This window comes from Musa acuminata, chromosome BXJ3-10 (assembly GCF_036884655.1).
Source record: "Musa acuminata AAA Group cultivar baxijiao chromosome BXJ3-10, Cavendish_Baxijiao_AAA, whole genome shotgun sequence".
NCBI classification, from domain to species: domain Eukaryota; kingdom Viridiplantae; phylum Streptophyta; class Magnoliopsida; order Zingiberales; family Musaceae; genus Musa; species Musa acuminata.
Window position 1 is genome coordinate 17,287,245 of NC_088358.1, and position 16,760 is coordinate 17,304,004.

The 16,760-nt window shown below is 41.5% G+C and overlaps 3 protein-coding genes across 4 annotated transcripts; 2 read left to right on the top strand and 1 right to left on the bottom strand.

Annotated features, from left to right (window-relative positions):
• Positions 1-5,028: 5,028 nt before the first annotated feature.
• On the top strand, positions 5,029-8,456 carry LOC103999655 (uncharacterized). Of its 2 annotated transcripts, XR_010501937.1 has the most exons (2): positions 5,029-5,527; positions 8,317-8,456. XR_010501937.1 is itself a non-coding variant. In XM_009421463.3 (1 exon), exon 1 carries the CDS (start codon positions 5,125-5,127, stop codon positions 5,464-5,466), a length of 342 nt encoding a protein of 113 aa, XP_009419738.1. In that variant the 5' UTR covers positions 5,031-5,124; the 3' UTR covers positions 5,467-5,663. The 2 variants fall into 2 exon arrangements, 1 of the variants encoding a protein (XP_009419738.1); XM_009421463.3 differs by lacking the exon at positions 8,317-8,456 and having other exon boundaries at positions 5,031-5,663.
• On the top strand, positions 5,808-10,556 carry LOC135582393 (reticulon-like protein B12). Its single transcript, XM_065172223.1, has 4 exons — positions 5,808-7,869; positions 8,317-8,497; positions 9,550-9,761; positions 10,226-10,556. Exons 1-4 carry the CDS (start codon positions 7,785-7,787, stop codon positions 10,411-10,413), a joined length of 666 nt encoding a protein of 221 aa, XP_065028295.1. The 5' UTR covers positions 5,808-7,784; the 3' UTR covers positions 10,414-10,556.
• A 52-nt stretch (positions 10,557-10,608) lies between these two features.
• LOC135651797 (L-type lectin-domain containing receptor kinase S.4-like) lies at positions 10,609-12,165 on the bottom strand. The gene has a single exon (XM_065172222.1). It carries the CDS (start codon positions 11,887-11,889, stop codon positions 10,837-10,839), a length of 1,053 nt encoding a protein of 350 aa, XP_065028294.1. The 5' UTR covers positions 11,890-12,165; the 3' UTR covers positions 10,609-10,836.
• Between the last annotated feature and the right edge of the window lie 4,595 nt (positions 12,166-16,760).

A 16,760-nucleotide genomic window follows, 5' to 3' on the forward strand; every position in this document is an offset into this window, starting at 1 on the left:
TCATTGAGCCAGAAGGAGTTCTAATAGGTATAACTCACGGCCAGCTCGATATTGGGCCTAAAGGATTACACACATATGGTAAGCATTGTGATAAGTAGAGGTTCGAATATGAGATATCCGCTGGAGCCTCTATTTTATTGGATATCTAATAAGCCCCTGAATTATTGGATCCCATGGACAAGATCCAATAAAAGCCCATAAGAGATTATTGGATAGAGATCCACTTATCTAAAAGGCCTGGGTAGTTGGATGAAGATCCAATACCCAATAGGGGAGGTTCCATTAGGGTTAAGTTGATAGGGGACCTCTATAAATAAGAGAGATTCAGTGGTTCATAGGCTAGAGCTTTTGCTTGCCTCTCCTATTCTCCTCTCCCTCTCCACCTCAAAGAATGCCTGGAGTTTTGAGGAGCAACATGACAGCCCTGCTATATGGATCACCACTAAAGAGGAGGGCACTTGACCTCCTTCACCCTCTCCTAGAGATCTGCAAGGATTCAAGGATATACGATCTCCCTAGGTAACACAATCTTTACTATACGCAGTTTTGAGTTTCACAGTTTTTATGTACTAATATTCGTACGACAACGAACATCTCTATGGGAATAGGGGATTTTATTTTCTATTCTTCCACTGCGCATGTGATGTCGCCCCCAAGATTTCCTAACAGTAAACATGATCGATCAAGGCCATGGTGTAATGTTGGCTTTACATAAGAATTGTTGTCAACACTAGTTCTCGGACGGACAATGGTAGGAAGAAGCACCGAACTTACCCAAATAAGGGACTTGGTCACCCGATCCATCAACACCATGAAGGGCAAACAATACAACTGCTTTGCTAGCATCGGATGGAGCACCCATCATGAGAACTCTTGGGCCGCCGACCTATCAAACCAAATCCTACTCTCAGCCTTGAGAGTCAGCCTTCTCATGCTATAAGGGGCCCCGACTCCTCCTCTACGAGGTGGGCCATTCTGAGGGCTTGGAAAGGCTCCCCCTTGGAGCAAGCCCAGATGCGACACAAGTCCCGCATCGACTTTGGGCACACCGTTGACTTTCCTGAGGGACCTTCATGGGAGGATCTGACATGCCCCCTCTCCCGCATGCACGCCGAACCCTCGCCTTGGGAGACGCCACCTGACTCACACATTCCCCGTGCCGCTACTTCACAGGGCGCCATGCCCTCGGATACCTTCCGGGTGCCTACCTTGGCCTTCTTCTTCGGCCGACTCGCCTCCGGCTCCCTGGGTGATTTCGACTCGCACGCCGATGTGCTCTTCTTCAAAGGGACCCTAAGGCCGGACCCTTCGCATTCCTGAGTCAGTTGTGCCGCAGTTAAAGTGTGGGGCATCCCCTTCAAAGACTTGAGGTTCACCATTTCTGTGAACGAAGGTTCGATAAGTAAGACATGCCAAAAATGAAGGAAGCACTTCGGGCATAAATCTGACCATACCCCTAGGGGCTAGGCTTAGTCCCGCTTTGACCAGCCACATGATCTCTCTTAATCGCTCCACGTGCTTGGTCTCTATATGGGAAAGAAACAAGGGAACGTTGTTGATGGCTCAGGAAGTCCATCCAATGCAAAACCCCCACCCCCGACTATAGCTCAAAAGAAGGTGATGAGTTTTCCAACCCCTTGTTGTTGGAGGGTGCCCCACTAATCTTAAAGCCACATCAGGGGATTAAGTAATACCCGCCTTGCCTCTTGCACAAGCAAAAACATGCTAAGAAAAGTGTTCGAGTCGGCTTGATCCCCGCCCCCCAACACTCCTTGAGGAAAGCCACTAGGTAATGCCAAGAGTTCGGCGCCATCTGGGACGGTGAGATCCCCCACTAGCGGAGGCATTTTTCGATAACCAGGTGTAAGGGGAACCGCAACCCCACCTCAAGAGCATATGTGGTTAGCCCGAACCCGTTGGGAAACGGGTCGTAAGGAAGTTGACTAGGATGCGAAGCATGAAGCCTGTAATTCTTTGGGATACTATAATGATCCCAAATCAGACCTAAGAGTTCCTTAGTCACCCCAAATCAACGTCGTGCCACGACCTCATCACTTGAAGGGTCGCGAAGACCTTCGAATCCACCGAGGGCAAGCCGCCAGACGAGGAATTGACCACTTCTATCCTAGAACTATCGAAACCCGAGTCGCTGATCTTGGGAACCAACTGACCTAAAAAGGAGGAAGATAAGGAAGATGAAGACATCTTGACCTTAAGGTAAGGAGCAACAATCTCAGGCGTGAGCAGAAAAATGACAACTGAACAATGCCACCGTAGTACACGGGAAAGGGTTTATAAAGAGGAAACACGCCGCCATAAGTTAACGTTTGGACTCCCCGAGGTGAGAAGTAATGTCAACATCAAATCTGGCATAACTCCCCATATTCCCCAAATTCTCCAAGTTCTTGCCAAAAACCCGTAAACCACCAGAAATTTCCTGCCAAAAACATATTATGCGATGAATCACGAATAACTTCCCTCTAAGTTGGCAAGGAACCACTCGGCCAACAGGATCAGTCTTTGCCCGAGTCGTATAACTCGGCCAGTAGTCGCACGAGCAACACGTCGTCCAACCAGTCCATCCAGTGTCCGAGTTGAGTTGCTCGGCCAACATGATCAGTCTTTGCCCAAGTCGTACAACTCGGCCAATAGTCGCACGAGCAACGCCTCGTCCTACCAGCCCATCCAGTGCTCGAGTTGAGTTGCTCGGCTAGTCGGATCAGTCTTTGCCCAAGTCATACAACTCGGCCAGTAGTTGCACGAGCAACGCCTCGTCCAACCAGTCCATCTAGTGCCCGAGTCACATGACTCAGCCAGTTGATACTCAACCGCCGCTTCAACGACCCAATCGTGCCCTTAGCTCCTCATAAGGACCCTGGGGCACGACTTTTTTTGGGGGGGGGGGGGGGGGGTGTGGGGTGGGGGTGGGGTTGGGTTGGGAGAGAAGTGATAAGGCATATTATGGATTCCACCATGAGGACATGACCCCCGGCACGTCAGCCCAAGTGCGGAGCCTTGGGAGGCAAACGTAGTGTCACATCATATGTGCCACCAGAAATCCAAGATAATGGTTGTTTGGGGCTGCACCAACCAGCATCGCTGCAACAAGGACCACTCCGGGAAGCTCCTCATATCCCAGGCGATGAACGTCTGAAGGTACACTCTCCACTCGGAGAGTCGATCGCCGTGCGAAGGCCGTGTACAACCGACCCCTAAGCACTATGATAAAAACCCATTGCCAACATCTGATAAGGGGCATTTGTTAGTGGATCCGCAATGTTATCTTTGGATTGGGTCATAAATATGCTCAAGGAACTCAACGTCAACTCTACCTTTTCTCCTATAATATATTATGATAATATTAAAGCTATCTACCTATATGCCAATCTAGTGTTTCACTCATGCATGAAACACATTGTCATCGACTTCCACTTCGTGCGAAATCAAGTTGTCAGACATCAACTATGTGTTTCTCACGTGCATACGACTGATCAATTAGCAAACTCACTAACGAAGTATCTCGTCCATAAACGATTTTTATTGCATCAGTTCAAGATCAGCATCCTTGACAGAAGTTCAATCTTATGGGGGCATGATAACAATTAAAATTTCTTTAATTACATAAGAAAATCTGATAATTAAAGGAAATCTTCTATTCCCTCATATATAAATAAGACATGACATTGTATTCACCCATTTAATGTGTACTTTTATCATTACAATTCAAACTTATAAGCTGGTGTCGAACGACCGGCGCATGGCTTGGTCAACGTTTGGCCTTTGTTAGTCGATCTGCAATATTATCTTTGGATTTGGTCATAAATATGCTCAAGGAACTCAACGTCAACTCTACCTTTTCTCCTATAATATATTATAATAATATTAAAGCTACCTACCTATATGTCAATATAGTATTTCACTATGCATGAAACACATTGTCATCGACTTTTACTTTGTGCGAAATCAAGTTGTCAGACATCAACTATGTGTTTCTCACGTGTATACGACTGATCAACTAGCAAATTCACCGACGAAGTCTCTCGTTTGTAAACGATTTTTATTGCATCGGTTCAAGATCGACATCCTTGACAGGAGTTCAATCTTACGGGGGGCATGATAGTAATTAAATTTTTTTTAATTACACAAGAAAATCTGACAATTAAAGAAAATCTTCTATTCCATCGTATATAAATAAGCATGACATTGTATTCACCCATTTAATGTGTGCTTTTATCATTACAATTCAAACTTATCAGCTGGCGTCGAACGACCGGCGCACGGCTTGGTCAACGTTTGGCCTTTCCCTCCCTCCGCCAATATCCAGCGGTGGAGCTCTCAAATAGCATGGCAGTTCTGGCGCCGAGGAAGGGCGAGGCGAGGATGCGATCGCAGCCATGGCTCCTCTTGCAGCACCTGGTAGTTGAAACCAAGGCAGCGAAGGCGGTCTGGGAGGGAGTTTGGAAGTCGGTGACCGGCAGCTGCGGCCACTGCAAGCACGTCCCCGCGACCTGAACGCCCATCTCCTCCCGGCAACCCCCAGCCTCCAACCAATCAAGGATCAGTCAACTCAGAGGTCCGAAATGCCTGACAAACTGTATGGTAAAATGACAGGCATAACCTCACGGAAAAATACGGTGGACTTGGGCAGATAATTAAAAAAAAGGATAATATAGGAAACTCACAACCGAAAGAATTATTTATATTAATCACTTACATTATCTCAATATCTTAAATTCTATATACCTCAGCATCTCTCGATTTCATGTTAATCTCTCTTAATTTCTCTCTCTTAACTGCATAATATATTATATTAATCCTTATTTTTGGAGAGGTCAAACAAAGTGTTCGACTTTAAGTTACACAAGTTTTTTTATCTCTACTAAAAAACTTAATCCAATCCCTTACATAATTATAGTTTAATTTAATATTTCAATATGGACAGTCTAATATATTTTTTCTTAATGTTCTAAAAATTATTTCATTAGTAAAATATCCATGTCTCCTCGTTAAGGTCAAAGTCAAGGTCAAAGGGGGTAAATCTACGAGTTTACCCCTCCGTTCCCATTAGCCGATCATGGATTGGCTTCTTCCTCGCCCTCGGACGCTCCAAGAGAAGGCGAAGACATGAACTGCCGGAGCCTGGAGGAGTTCTGGCCCGTCTACGTGAGCCAGCACTCGAAGCCCACCACGCGGCGCTGGCACTTCGCCGGCACCCTCTCCGCCCTCCTCTCCCTCCTCCTCGCCCTCGTCCTCGCCCGCTGGCCCTTCCTCCTCCTCGCCCCCATCCTCGGCTACGGCCCCGCCTGGTGCAGTCACTTCTTCGTCGAGGGCAATTCCCCCGCCACCTTCCGCCACCCGCTCTGGTCCCTCCTCTGCGACCTCAAGATGTTCGCCCTCATGCTCACTGGCCAGATGAATCGGGAGATCAAGCGCCTCGGCAAGAGACCCGTGCTCCACGCCTTCTGATCTTCTTCTGCGTCGATTGGTCGATCGGATCCTCCATCCGACCCACCTGCCCTCGTCGTTGGTAAATTATCCATCAAACCCTAGCTCAATTGTCGCCGGCACCGTCTTATTAATTTCCCTTGTATGATTGGCATACACCTACCTGATGATGTTGATGAACGAATTATAGTCTATCTAAAGTCTGAATCTTACTATTAGTATTCTCTTGTTCCTGCCACTGCTGCTGCTATGGGATTGTCTGCTTGCAATTACTTCGACATTGGTGTTGGATTAAGGTTATTGTGGCTGTCTTAGAGGATCAAGATGACTCAACTTGGAGATGATCGTTCTTCAAGCTTTTGATTAGCTTGATGTACTTGGTGATATGTTGTTTGAGGAGGCCATCTTCTAAAGCTATTATGCTCCTACTAGGAATATGATAGCAGTGTCGACAAGTAACGAGACATGGAGTTATCGGCATCCATGGCACAATTCTGTTCAATCTCTTGTGGGACTCCCTTTTTGCCTGGCCAGCAAGGCAAATCGATCTCAGTTCTTATAATTTAGTTCTTATTCTTTTCTGGTGTTGGTGTGGCATATACCAATAGTTCTTATGATTTAGTTCCGAATTGAAACTTGTGTTTTCAGAAACAACCTCTTTAAATATTTAAAGGTAAGGCGGTATACATTGACCCTCCTCAGACACCGCATTGGTGAGAGCCTCGTGCATCGGGTACGCCCTTGGGTATGCCCTTTTTTTATTGAAACTTGTGTTTTCAGCATAGTTATTAGTAACAATGTTATCGATCAAGGGTTGCTCCAATGATGAATGACATTTATAACACTATTTTGGTGGGACAGATGAGAAGCACCATTTGCGGTTTCGATAAGAAGAAAGTAACTTGTAATAACTTCATGAGTTTATCTTCCTTGTTTATGTTTGGCTGCATAGCATCAAGCTACAGGATATCATTCTCAAATTTTCTTTTATTGAAGAGGATTCTTTCATCTATGTTTACTTCAGGAATCCTTGGGTGAAGAAGTTACCTGAAAAGTAGCTTCTTAGTATATGACAAATCGACAAACTTAGTACGTGATTAATGTATAGTTTCAAGTACATGTAAATATATATCATCAGAAGTGATTCTCTTCGGCAGTAGACTTTTGCTAATTCTTGTAGGAGACTAGTAGCGTCTGACTCTTACCTTCATTGCTGCCTTTGTTTTGTATAAATGTGATGCGGTATTGTTTCTGAGTCATCCGGTATCAGTTGTTTTCTGCATTATTTATTCTGATACTTTATGCCCCAGTATAAATGTGATTTAAATTGCTTGTGCTGTATGGGTAATGTCTTTAGTTTGTCCAAATTTCTTGATGTAATGTGCCAGCCAAATTGTGAAATACAAGACTCAGATGTTCTTTTGATTGGTGTTCTCTTGACAAAGATAGTAATTCATGTACAGTTGCAATTGCCCGGTAAATGCAGTATTGAAAGCAATACTCCTCATTTCATGAGACCTGCCTGCAAAAGATCCTTGCCTGACTCTTAACTTGATTTCTGCCCTTGTTTTGTATAAATGTGTAGTGGTGTTGTTTCTGAGCCTTTCAGTATCAATCAGTCGTGTTCTGCATAATTTCTCCATATACTTCATTCCCTAATAATAATATTGCTCTTGTTTGTCCAAGTTTCTCAACGTAATAATTTGTGAGTCAAAAATTGTGCCATAAATATCTTCCAGATGTTCCATTGATTCAACTGCTTCTTTGCATGGTTACTCATAATTAGGAGAAATCCTTTCATGGCACATGATGATGATGTCTCATCTCGTTTGGATTTTGGTTTTGCTATCGATTTATCACTCTAGATTTTTGGAGGGTTTGTTTTACTTGTTTCCACGATGCGAAAGTTACCAGCAATCGGTATTCACTTTGATATTATTGTTTGATTGCTGGTATTCAACATAAAAATGTTTTAGTATGAGAAACATTACAGACTTAAATGCATAATAGCATACAAGCTTGAAAAGGGTGGCACTGCACACGACCCTTTTTTAGGATAACATTTGTTTACCACATAGCCAATCTGTTATATACCCAACAAACCCTCATCTTTTGTGTTATTGGCTTTGCATTACGCGAACGAGCGTGGCTTTAACTAAGGGTAGAAGAGGAAGAAGACGAAGAATAAGTAGCTGCAGCGGCGATGGGGGCGGGAGGACTGGCCTTTTAGGCTGGTGTCCCATTCCTCGCTGCGCCTTCTCCTTTTTCCACCCACCCCCCTTTCCCCTCTCTCGCTGTCCGAAGAAGAAAGGAGGAGCGGCAGCTTATTTCTCTTCACCATGATCTCCGTCCAAGATCAACCGGTGGCAGGATCCTCTCCGGAGCTGCAACGATCGCTTCACGAGATCCTCGGCGGTGGAATCCGTAAGTCCCATTTTGCTCCTGGGATATTAGATTCTTCATCTTCGTCGATCGGTTCGGTTTTGACATCCCGATCATCGAACTTGTGTGTCGACATTCTGCTTGTAGATGCTTTCTCTCGTAGAAATCCGACACTGATTTGGTTTATCTTGAATGGATCCGGCGTTACTGTACACTGTATGGGGCAATCGTACCTTCTTCGTTCTTCTGTGGGAATCGATCGGAACCCTAAGCGTAATTATAAGGTGTCTGATGCAGCACCCGTTTGTCGGTCTCCATTTAATATCAGTAATTGACCTTTTTGATCCTATTCCTGCTTATTGTACTTCGATTTGGATTTTGCGCGGATGCTCGATCAGAATTTAGGGGTGGAATTAGATTGGGCAGCTGCTGCCTGATTGATAATCCATGTGTCATGATTAGTGGATTTACAGGAACTGTGTTTGACAGTTGCGGATGTGATCCTTTGGAGGAGAAAGAATGTAACGATAGCGATACTGCTTGGTGCACTGGCTTCTTGGCTGGTTTTTGAAGTGGTGGGATATACGCTATTGTCTCTTGTTTCAAACGTTCTGCTGCTGCTGATTTCCATCCTCTTTCTGTGGGCAAAGGCTGCAGAAGTCCTTAACAGGTAAACTGCCATCTTTGGACTGTTTGCATCTTTATTTAACTAGCTCCATTATGTTCCTCCAACCTCTTAAAATTAGAAAAATGTTGTCTTGATAAAAAGCAGAAATTAGCAATCTATCAATCTTTTTTTTTTGCATGATCTAAATTCTGAGACAGAGATCTAACTACTATGTTCTGTTCTATAACCAATTCATCTAATATAGACTGGCATCGTAGAATGAGAATTTGTGAAACCATTAAATGACTGTCAGTGGGCGTTGTTTGTGGTCCTGCTAGAAGATTGGACCTTAGAAGGGCATAAATTTGATGAACAAATTGTTCCTCCACCAGGACATTCTTGGGGAACTTGAAAACAGTGTAGCAACTCGGCAAGGCATTTCAACTGGAGAACTAAAAAGTAAGGAAGAGGAAACCGATGATTTTATAGTATTTTGGAGATAGATAGTGAAGCAAAGTGGGAATTTCAACCAATAACTTTGTGTGTGCAATAACCAATTTTGGCATTCTGATCCAAATTCCTGGTGATTCTTTTTTATGTGCTGAAGAAGGAACTCAATCTCATTTATGATTTCCTTACTTGTTGGAGGAGAGGATATAACTGCAGTAAAAATAACCAGAGACCAGTCCAATTTAAGGTATAGTTTTCTTCATTTTCCTCAGAGATACTTAATATGTGGGCTGAATTGAAAGAATAAATGCATTTGTCTCTTAAAGTGCTTGGTGAAATACTCTTCTGTTAAATATTATTTACATAATTTATAGCTACCCTAATCTATAATATTTAATGGAAAAAATGCTGATAAAGAAACAAGTGCAATGGCCTGTACAATTTTTTTTCTTCTTTTTCTTTACCCTCTATGTATGTCTGGGTGGAATACAGTGTATGTTCTCCTTTTTAAAGTTTAGACAAGTTTGCTAATCGAATGTATTTTACCTGTCATCTTAGATACAAGTAATTTTAATATGAATATAGATTTGCTAGTTTTATTCCTCATCCATTCTTATTGTGTCACTTCTACAACAATCTCCAGCTATTTGCTGACTTGAACGCAGGCCTCCTCCGCCCATGCCAGAGATGCACCTCTCAGAAGAAATGATATATGAAGCTACAGTTTTGTTCCGATTCCATGTGAACAAGGTCCTATCTGCTTTCAATGATATTGTACAGGGAAAGGACCCAAAACTTTTCTACACAGTAGCTCTGTGCCTATGGCTGATCTCCATGGTTGGTGGGTTGACTGATATGCTCACTTTGGGTTACACAAGTAAGTGCTCATGCTATTAGATTTAGATACCATATCATATGAATGTTCTAAGAGAATTACCTATTCTAATCTTTGGTTGTTCACATTTCTGAATTTGAGCTGTGAAACAATATAGGAATGCCCGTCAGAAAGGGTTGTGTTTTGGGTGGTTTTAGGTTTAAATTCTAAACTTACACTGTTCGCTAAGAAGCTGCAATGTTGAAATAAGAGAGTTGATCTTAGTTTTCCGATGATCCATCAGATCATGAAACCATAAATTTCTAGAACTGGTGTTCACATTACTAAAATGTATGTATAGTGATGGCTATCTGGTTTGCATAATTCAGTATGACTCGTAAAACTATGTAGCCGATATGTGTGTTCGAGTATACAAATTTCACAAAAAAAAAATGATGGTGAATTTCTTCTGAGAAGATTATTAGCTTGATGGCTGGTATTAAGGTCACATTTCATTTCTCTATCAGGTATTGCAATCATCCTAACAGTCCCGGCACTGTATGAGAAGTATGAAGACGGCCTGGACCAATGTGTGAAGTTGGCTCACATGCAAGTGAAGATGTACGAGGCAGTATACACCGAGTGTCTTAACAAATACTTTACAAAAGCTAAGAAGTGGATTTTGGAAAAGAAAAAATTAATTACTGATGTATGACTATGCCATGGAACATCTTTCGGTTTTCCTCCTTTTAGCATCATTATCAGAAAAGAGTTTTTGGAGTGGTCTGTCTGTAGCATCAGAAACATTTGTGCAGTTCTTTCAATTTCTTGGCAATTCTTAGGAAGGATTTCAGTGGATTTCAGTGGATTTGAGTGGTCTGTATCATCCATCAGAAACGAACCAAAAGCATTTCGTTCCAACAAAGTTTTCTCTTCTATTTATTACAGGGATAAACAGAAATATAAAATTACAGCAGTTGATTTCTTTGATGGAAATCATAGCATTTGTGGAAGTTGGCTGCAAAAGCTACAGTTTCCATCAAGTGGCAGAACATAAGAAGTTACGGCGAGTACCATAGGAACACCCACACACGCACATATACAACAACATTAAGGAGGCTCTCTCGTCTTCCAATACTCACTTCTTACCACCCTCCAAGCGCTCTTCTCCGGCTGATACAATCTTTCCATGTTCATCCTCCTCCACGGGGCATTCTACTGGCGACACTGGACGCCGAGCGACGAGCGCAGCCCACACGAACATCGCCGAGAACGCCAGCGTTGCACCACACGCAGCAGCAGACACCATTGCCATGAGAACACCCCAAGCATATGCCTTTCTTCGATGAACAGAAGGAGGGCTCTCGGTAGGCCTCACCAAGAACGAATTCGGATTCAGAGGCTCGGAGTGCATCAGATATGGAGCTCCCCGCTTCACTGTAAAGTTCCACGAGTATAGACTGCTGGTCTCAGTAGAATTTCCACTCCAAGAGCTTATGCCCACAAACACTGCCTCCTTCCACACCAAGCTGGACAAATTGATCGAGCAATAGATCGAACAGTTGGCGGTCGGCCTCGGATCCCCTGCCTGACTCAGCCTCACCTCCATCCTCTTCGATTCCCCGTCGTAGTCGATCCAAGAACGCAACTTTTCACCGCTATTCAGAAGCAGACCGACATCAGAAAGATTGCTGCTTGTCATGAAAGCTTCTCCGCCGAAATCGATTTCAATGAGGCTTCCACTTCGATTACCGGACGTCCCAAACCTCACTGCGACAAGGCTGGTCGACAGCCCAAACCCATCTCCCTCCACCGACTCCAAGAAGAAAGAGAGGAGGCTACCACCGTCGCCCGGGGAGATGGAGAAGGAGAAGGAGGAAGAAAATCCAGGCTTGGTCCCCAAGAATCTGATGGCTTTCCGGTGCGCGATCCGCCCCGAGCTCGAGTTCGCCGGCCGCGTGATCCTGACCGCCGAGCCACTCATCTGGGCGTCGCCGTAGAGGGTGAATTCCGAGTCAAAGCTCCGATTTTTCTCCGATCCGTCGAAAGAGAAGCAGAAGTCGTTGGCCTTATTAGGTACTTCGCATCTTCCACCGGACAAGAATACACCCAAGAGAAGGACGACGACGACGACGGTGAAGGTGGAAGACGGCGGCGACATTGCCATCACAAAAATCCGGCAGCTTACCATGGCACGAGAACCCGAGTCCGGGCCGGTCGTCCTCTATCGCGTTCTTGATGTCGGACTCGAGCTTTCGGCAGAGCAGCGCTGCAGCGGTGGATCTGCGAGCGGAATAGGGTTAGGGTTTGGGCTTCGCAGGAAGGGGAGAAGCGGAAGAATGGGAGCATTAATGGCGTGCGAGACCGGACGGAGCCCAAGAAGAATCTCACTGACACGCTCTCTCTCTCCTGCAGCAAAGACTCCCTCCTCAGTCGTCCTCACCCACTTCGGAGGTAGAAAAATAAGAGGGGAGGGAGGCATTTAAGGAGGCGACGACGATGATTGAACGCTGTCCGTCCGATTCCTCAGTCGCAGAGATGGACGGACGGATGTAAAATCTCGTTAAGTTATTCCTTTTTCCCTCGTGGGTCCCACAACCGAGCCCTGTGCGGCCTCACGCCAATAAATGCACGTACGGGCGGGTGGGTCCGCGGGTAATCTGTGAAGGGGTCCCAGAAGCGTTTGCTCTTCCCTTTTCCCTCCCCCCTCTTTCAATTATTATAAATTCACTTAGTAAAATATTACTGAAAACTCAATTTTCATTTTTTTTTTTATCAGTGAGAGTTTCTTGTTCAAAAATTATTCTAGAGCTCCTAATTTCTGCTAAATTTTAATTTTATCCTTGAATGAAAGTGACCGTATTTAAAATATGTCATTTAGAAAAATTGATGTGTTCCATACTGAAAAATGAACATTTTATGATTTATATTCAGTAAATCAACCTTGCATCTTCCATGATGTGAAGCTATTGGATCTTGTATTTACTTTTGTGATGTAAAACATTTAATATTAATCAACCTTCGTTTTATTTTTAATTGGCATTCTAATTAATATTAGGACTTCTTAAAAACTCCAAAGTAATTTAGATTTTCATATTTCATTTTTTATATTTTAATATACTACTATTCGTGATAATTGAAAAGTATAATAAACTAATCTACTCCTACTACAACTACTAATATAACAATAACAAGCTATAATCGCCCAATTACTTTGGATTGGCCAATGAGACTTAGGTACAAAATAAATGTATCAAATGGCATAACTCCTTTATGAATTTTGTTATTGTCTGAATGTCATTGATTAGAAGTTGACATGACTCAGATCTTCATCTAAAGGCATGAGGTCGTCTAAAGACCCATTGTGATAATCTCGTAAAACGATTATTGTAATGTCAAGGTGGTCTTTGAAGGGCTTATATGTATTTAAAATAGTCTCGAGGTTGGGGCAAGATAAGTTATGGTCTTCTCGATGGATCCTTCACAAAGGTTAACATCAAGGGTAGTTTTTCAACCCAACCCTTTCGATGTTCAAGTTAGCTTCTTCTAGTTGTATAAAAGTGTAAAGGATTTTTTTGAAAAAAAAGTTCGATCCTTGGATAGGCACTGAGGGTCGACTTTTATATTTTGACAACCGATAAGACAATCTATAACCATCATAACACCCTCTTCTTGATGTTCTGTCTACATGAACGATAAAGTCCGATATCCACGAAGGTCAATCGAGGGAGAGCAAATCCGAGCGATCATATGGATTAATGTTTCTAAATCAATTTTAATTATGAACACTTATGCCACCAAAATAATTGTATGGATTAATTTCTAAATTGTGCGTAACATCTCTATTGATTCATCGTGTCGGTGCCATATGAAATGTTATACGTAGAGATGCCCTATGAAATATGTGATGGACACGTGGCTAGTTCCACAAAGAGGATCTTCCTCGCCCCTCGCTCCTTATAAAGGGACTTCGTCATCTCTTCTCCTCAGGGACATCGGAGCCCAGCAAAAGCCATGGCGGAGGTGGCAAAGGTCGAGTTCGAGGCCGCTGACTGTCGGCAGATTGGCTGCCGGCTCAGCCGTACCCTTCCAGGTCGATCTCTTAGAACCCCTAACCCTCTTTTCACCCTGTTTCGATATTTACTGGCGACTTCTTTCTTCTGCGATGTTGGCGCAGATCAAAACCATGACCCTATTTCCACGTCGTTCTCTTCTTGATGGTTGTCACGATTTCCGTTCCCCTTTTCATGATCGGTGTTGTTTCTTTGATGGCGTAGATCAAGATCAACGATCTCGACACGATCACCGACCACCGTCCATCCCCAAACCTTAAACCTCTTTCACCTTTCACCCTGATCTATCTCTACCAGTGATCTCTTCCATTTTTTCCCTTCCCTTTGATCTTGCGGTGCTAGCGCAGATCAAAACCCTAACCCCATTACACGTCGTTCTCCTCTCGTCGGTTCTCCTGATTTCCGTTGTTGCTTTGATGGCGTGGATCAAGATTGCGTAGTGGAAACCGGTGATCAACCAAGGTGAACTCCTCCAATCCGCGTAAATCTATTTCCTAGGGTTTGAGATCCTGCTAAAGATTGCCCGTGGATTTTTAATCTTTTCTAGTTTCTTGATCTTAATCTTTGACGGTAGCCTTTCTTTCTAATGACAACTCTGGAATGCATAAAGATCATACATTTGTTCTCACTCTTCTTTCATTACGAGAACAAGAACAAATGTTGTGCTGATTTCCAACACAGAGTGTGTTTTTAGTGCAAAAGCGAGAAAAGAGACAATGAACAAATGTTGTGCTGATTTAAAAATACTCACCATGTTGAGTATTTTTAAAAACAACAAACAACAGACTGCCTTGCTGTGAAAATGTAAAAGGGCACTCGTAAGGCTAATGAGGAAGTGCAAGTATATGCACAATAATATATCAAACTAAAACCTAAATATTCGTAAATTTGATCCTGAGCTTGGCTTAGCAAACTGAGGATTATGTTGATCAATGGAAGTAAAGGCATGGTTTACCAACTTAATGCACCAACATGTCAGGAAATTTCTCAGACAATCACAGCAATGTTTAGTCATTCTTATCCTTTGCCCAATGAAATCAGTTCATTAGATAATTTAATCAAACATATAACATATGCAACATAAGAAACAAAAAAAGAAAAAAACATGGACACAATTCCAGCCAGATATTTAATAACAAAATATGTAAATCACTTTAATATGGTGACGAGAACACGAAGGATGTTGTGGTACAGAACTAGCACAAAATTGTAAGACCAACATTGCACTATGAGAGAATTTAACATCTCATAGATGAGATGAGATGAGTCATGGTCGTCAACTATTCAAGCCTACTCCAAGAAGTAAATGGCACACCACTGATTAGTAAAGAAAAAATTATTGTTAGTTGCAATTCATAAACACTTCATCATCAAAATCTGAGAATCAAAAGTTTTACAACAGTATTTTTTTTTTTTTTCATCATCAAGCTAGTAAGATTTTTCTCCTTCTTTGTTATTGTCAAAGAGAAGAGAAGAATACAATAGTATAATTTTTTTTTTTTCATACTCATAATATAAGATTTACAACCATAAATACAAATGAATTATATATAATGAAAATCATATCATGAAAGATAATATCAAAGATCATGTGAATACTAAAAGACATGATTCATTTTGATAAATCTCATCTTAAATAATTCAAAAGAAATCTTAGGATATCAAATAGCAAAAGATCTTCAAAAGAAACATTAAGTCATGAATTCGGAGAAATCAAGATCAAGATATAGGTAAAACTCATTTAAATCATCAAATCATCAAAATAACTTTCAAAAGATTCAAAATGACATAAATAGATTTATTAAATTTTTATTAAAAACTCACTAAGATTTTAGGGATAGAGACATTTTCAAGAATAATGCATTCCCCTTTTTAATGTGTATCAATTTATGTAATTTATTTCATATAAGCACGTCTTTGTCTTTTATACCAAACAAAAACATGCATTATCGTTTAAAATCAAAAAATAAAAAATCATCACAAAAATCATTACAAATACAAGCATACCCTTGTATAATAAATTAAACAATGAAGTATCTTCAATCAAAGGATTAGTTACCAATAATTCTAATTCTAATACTCTTTCCTTTATTGTTTCGGCTAGTGAGCTTTGTGAAGTGTGTTGGATCTTCGGTCATAAGCCTTGAGCATCAACTATCAAAATTTTATTTTTGCTCATAGCATTCGATTATAAAGATGTCTACAAGAAAGGTGAGTTTCTTTTACGTACTTATTTGACTTTGGGTCCCTCATGGTTGGATCTATCTATCTTGATTTTTGACATAAGGTCATTTATGGTTCATTTAGGGATTCAAACTAATTTATATGGATTATACTTTTTGAATGGACATTTATATGTAAAATGATTATGTCTATCACAATAACTATACTTAACCTTAGGGATAATATGTAATGTGGGTCCTTTAATAAATGCAGTTGGCTTTTGTTAAGTGTAATTACTCACAAGGTCGATTCCTTTTTTTCTACACTATTATTGGTAAGAATGATGTTTAAAGATTTTCTAACAATTTTAAAATTTTCTAACGTTTATGGTAATACTATATTTTTTTTCTTAAATGAATCTAATTCTTTACACTTAATACAAGGGGTTAACAAGCATTTATTATACTCATTTTTTAAAATTTCAAATTCATTAGAAAGAAAATATGGTTATTTTTTAATAATTTATATTTTTTACCAACTAAATTATATTCATCAAACAAATCATGAAAATCATTAAGCAATTCATCATAAGGTAAATAAGATTTGTTTGAGCCACTTATCTTATCGTTGAGAGCCATTAAGGCATAGTTCGCATCTCACTTTTGTTAGTTTAGTCCTCCTCTTTGGATATAATCGATTCGTCCCATGTCGCCTTGAATGCTTTCTTCTTCTTTGGCAACTTTTTCGATTGATAGCAAGTTGTTCTGTCATTTTTAAGTTCGTTTATAATTAATCTTTTTCATGATTTTTTTAATTTTTTTTATCA

What these genes read in the sequence shown, in the direction of transcription:
- LOC135582393 (XM_065172223.1), top strand. Translation starts at nt 7,785, where the DNA reads ATGATCTCCGTCCAAGATCAACCGGTGGCAGGATCCTCTCCGGAGCTG. An exon ending in GATCCTCGGCGGTGGAATCC is followed by an intron (nt 7,870 to 8,316) that starts GTAAGTCCCATT and finishes TGTGTTTGACAG; the next exon opens with TTGCGGATGTGATCCTTTGG. An exon ending in GCTCACTTTGGGTTACACAA is followed by an intron (nt 9,762 to 10,225) that starts GTAAGTGCTCAT and finishes TTTCTCTATCAG; the next exon opens with GTATTGCAATCATCCTAACA.
- LOC103999655 (XM_009421463.3), top strand. Translation starts at nt 5,125, where the DNA reads ATGAACTGCCGGAGCCTGGAGGAGTTCTGGCCCGTCTACGTGAGCCAG.
- LOC135651797 (XM_065172222.1), bottom strand. Translation starts at nt 11,889, where the DNA reads ATGGTAAGCTGCCGGATTTTTGTGATGGCAATGTCGCCGCCGTCTTCC.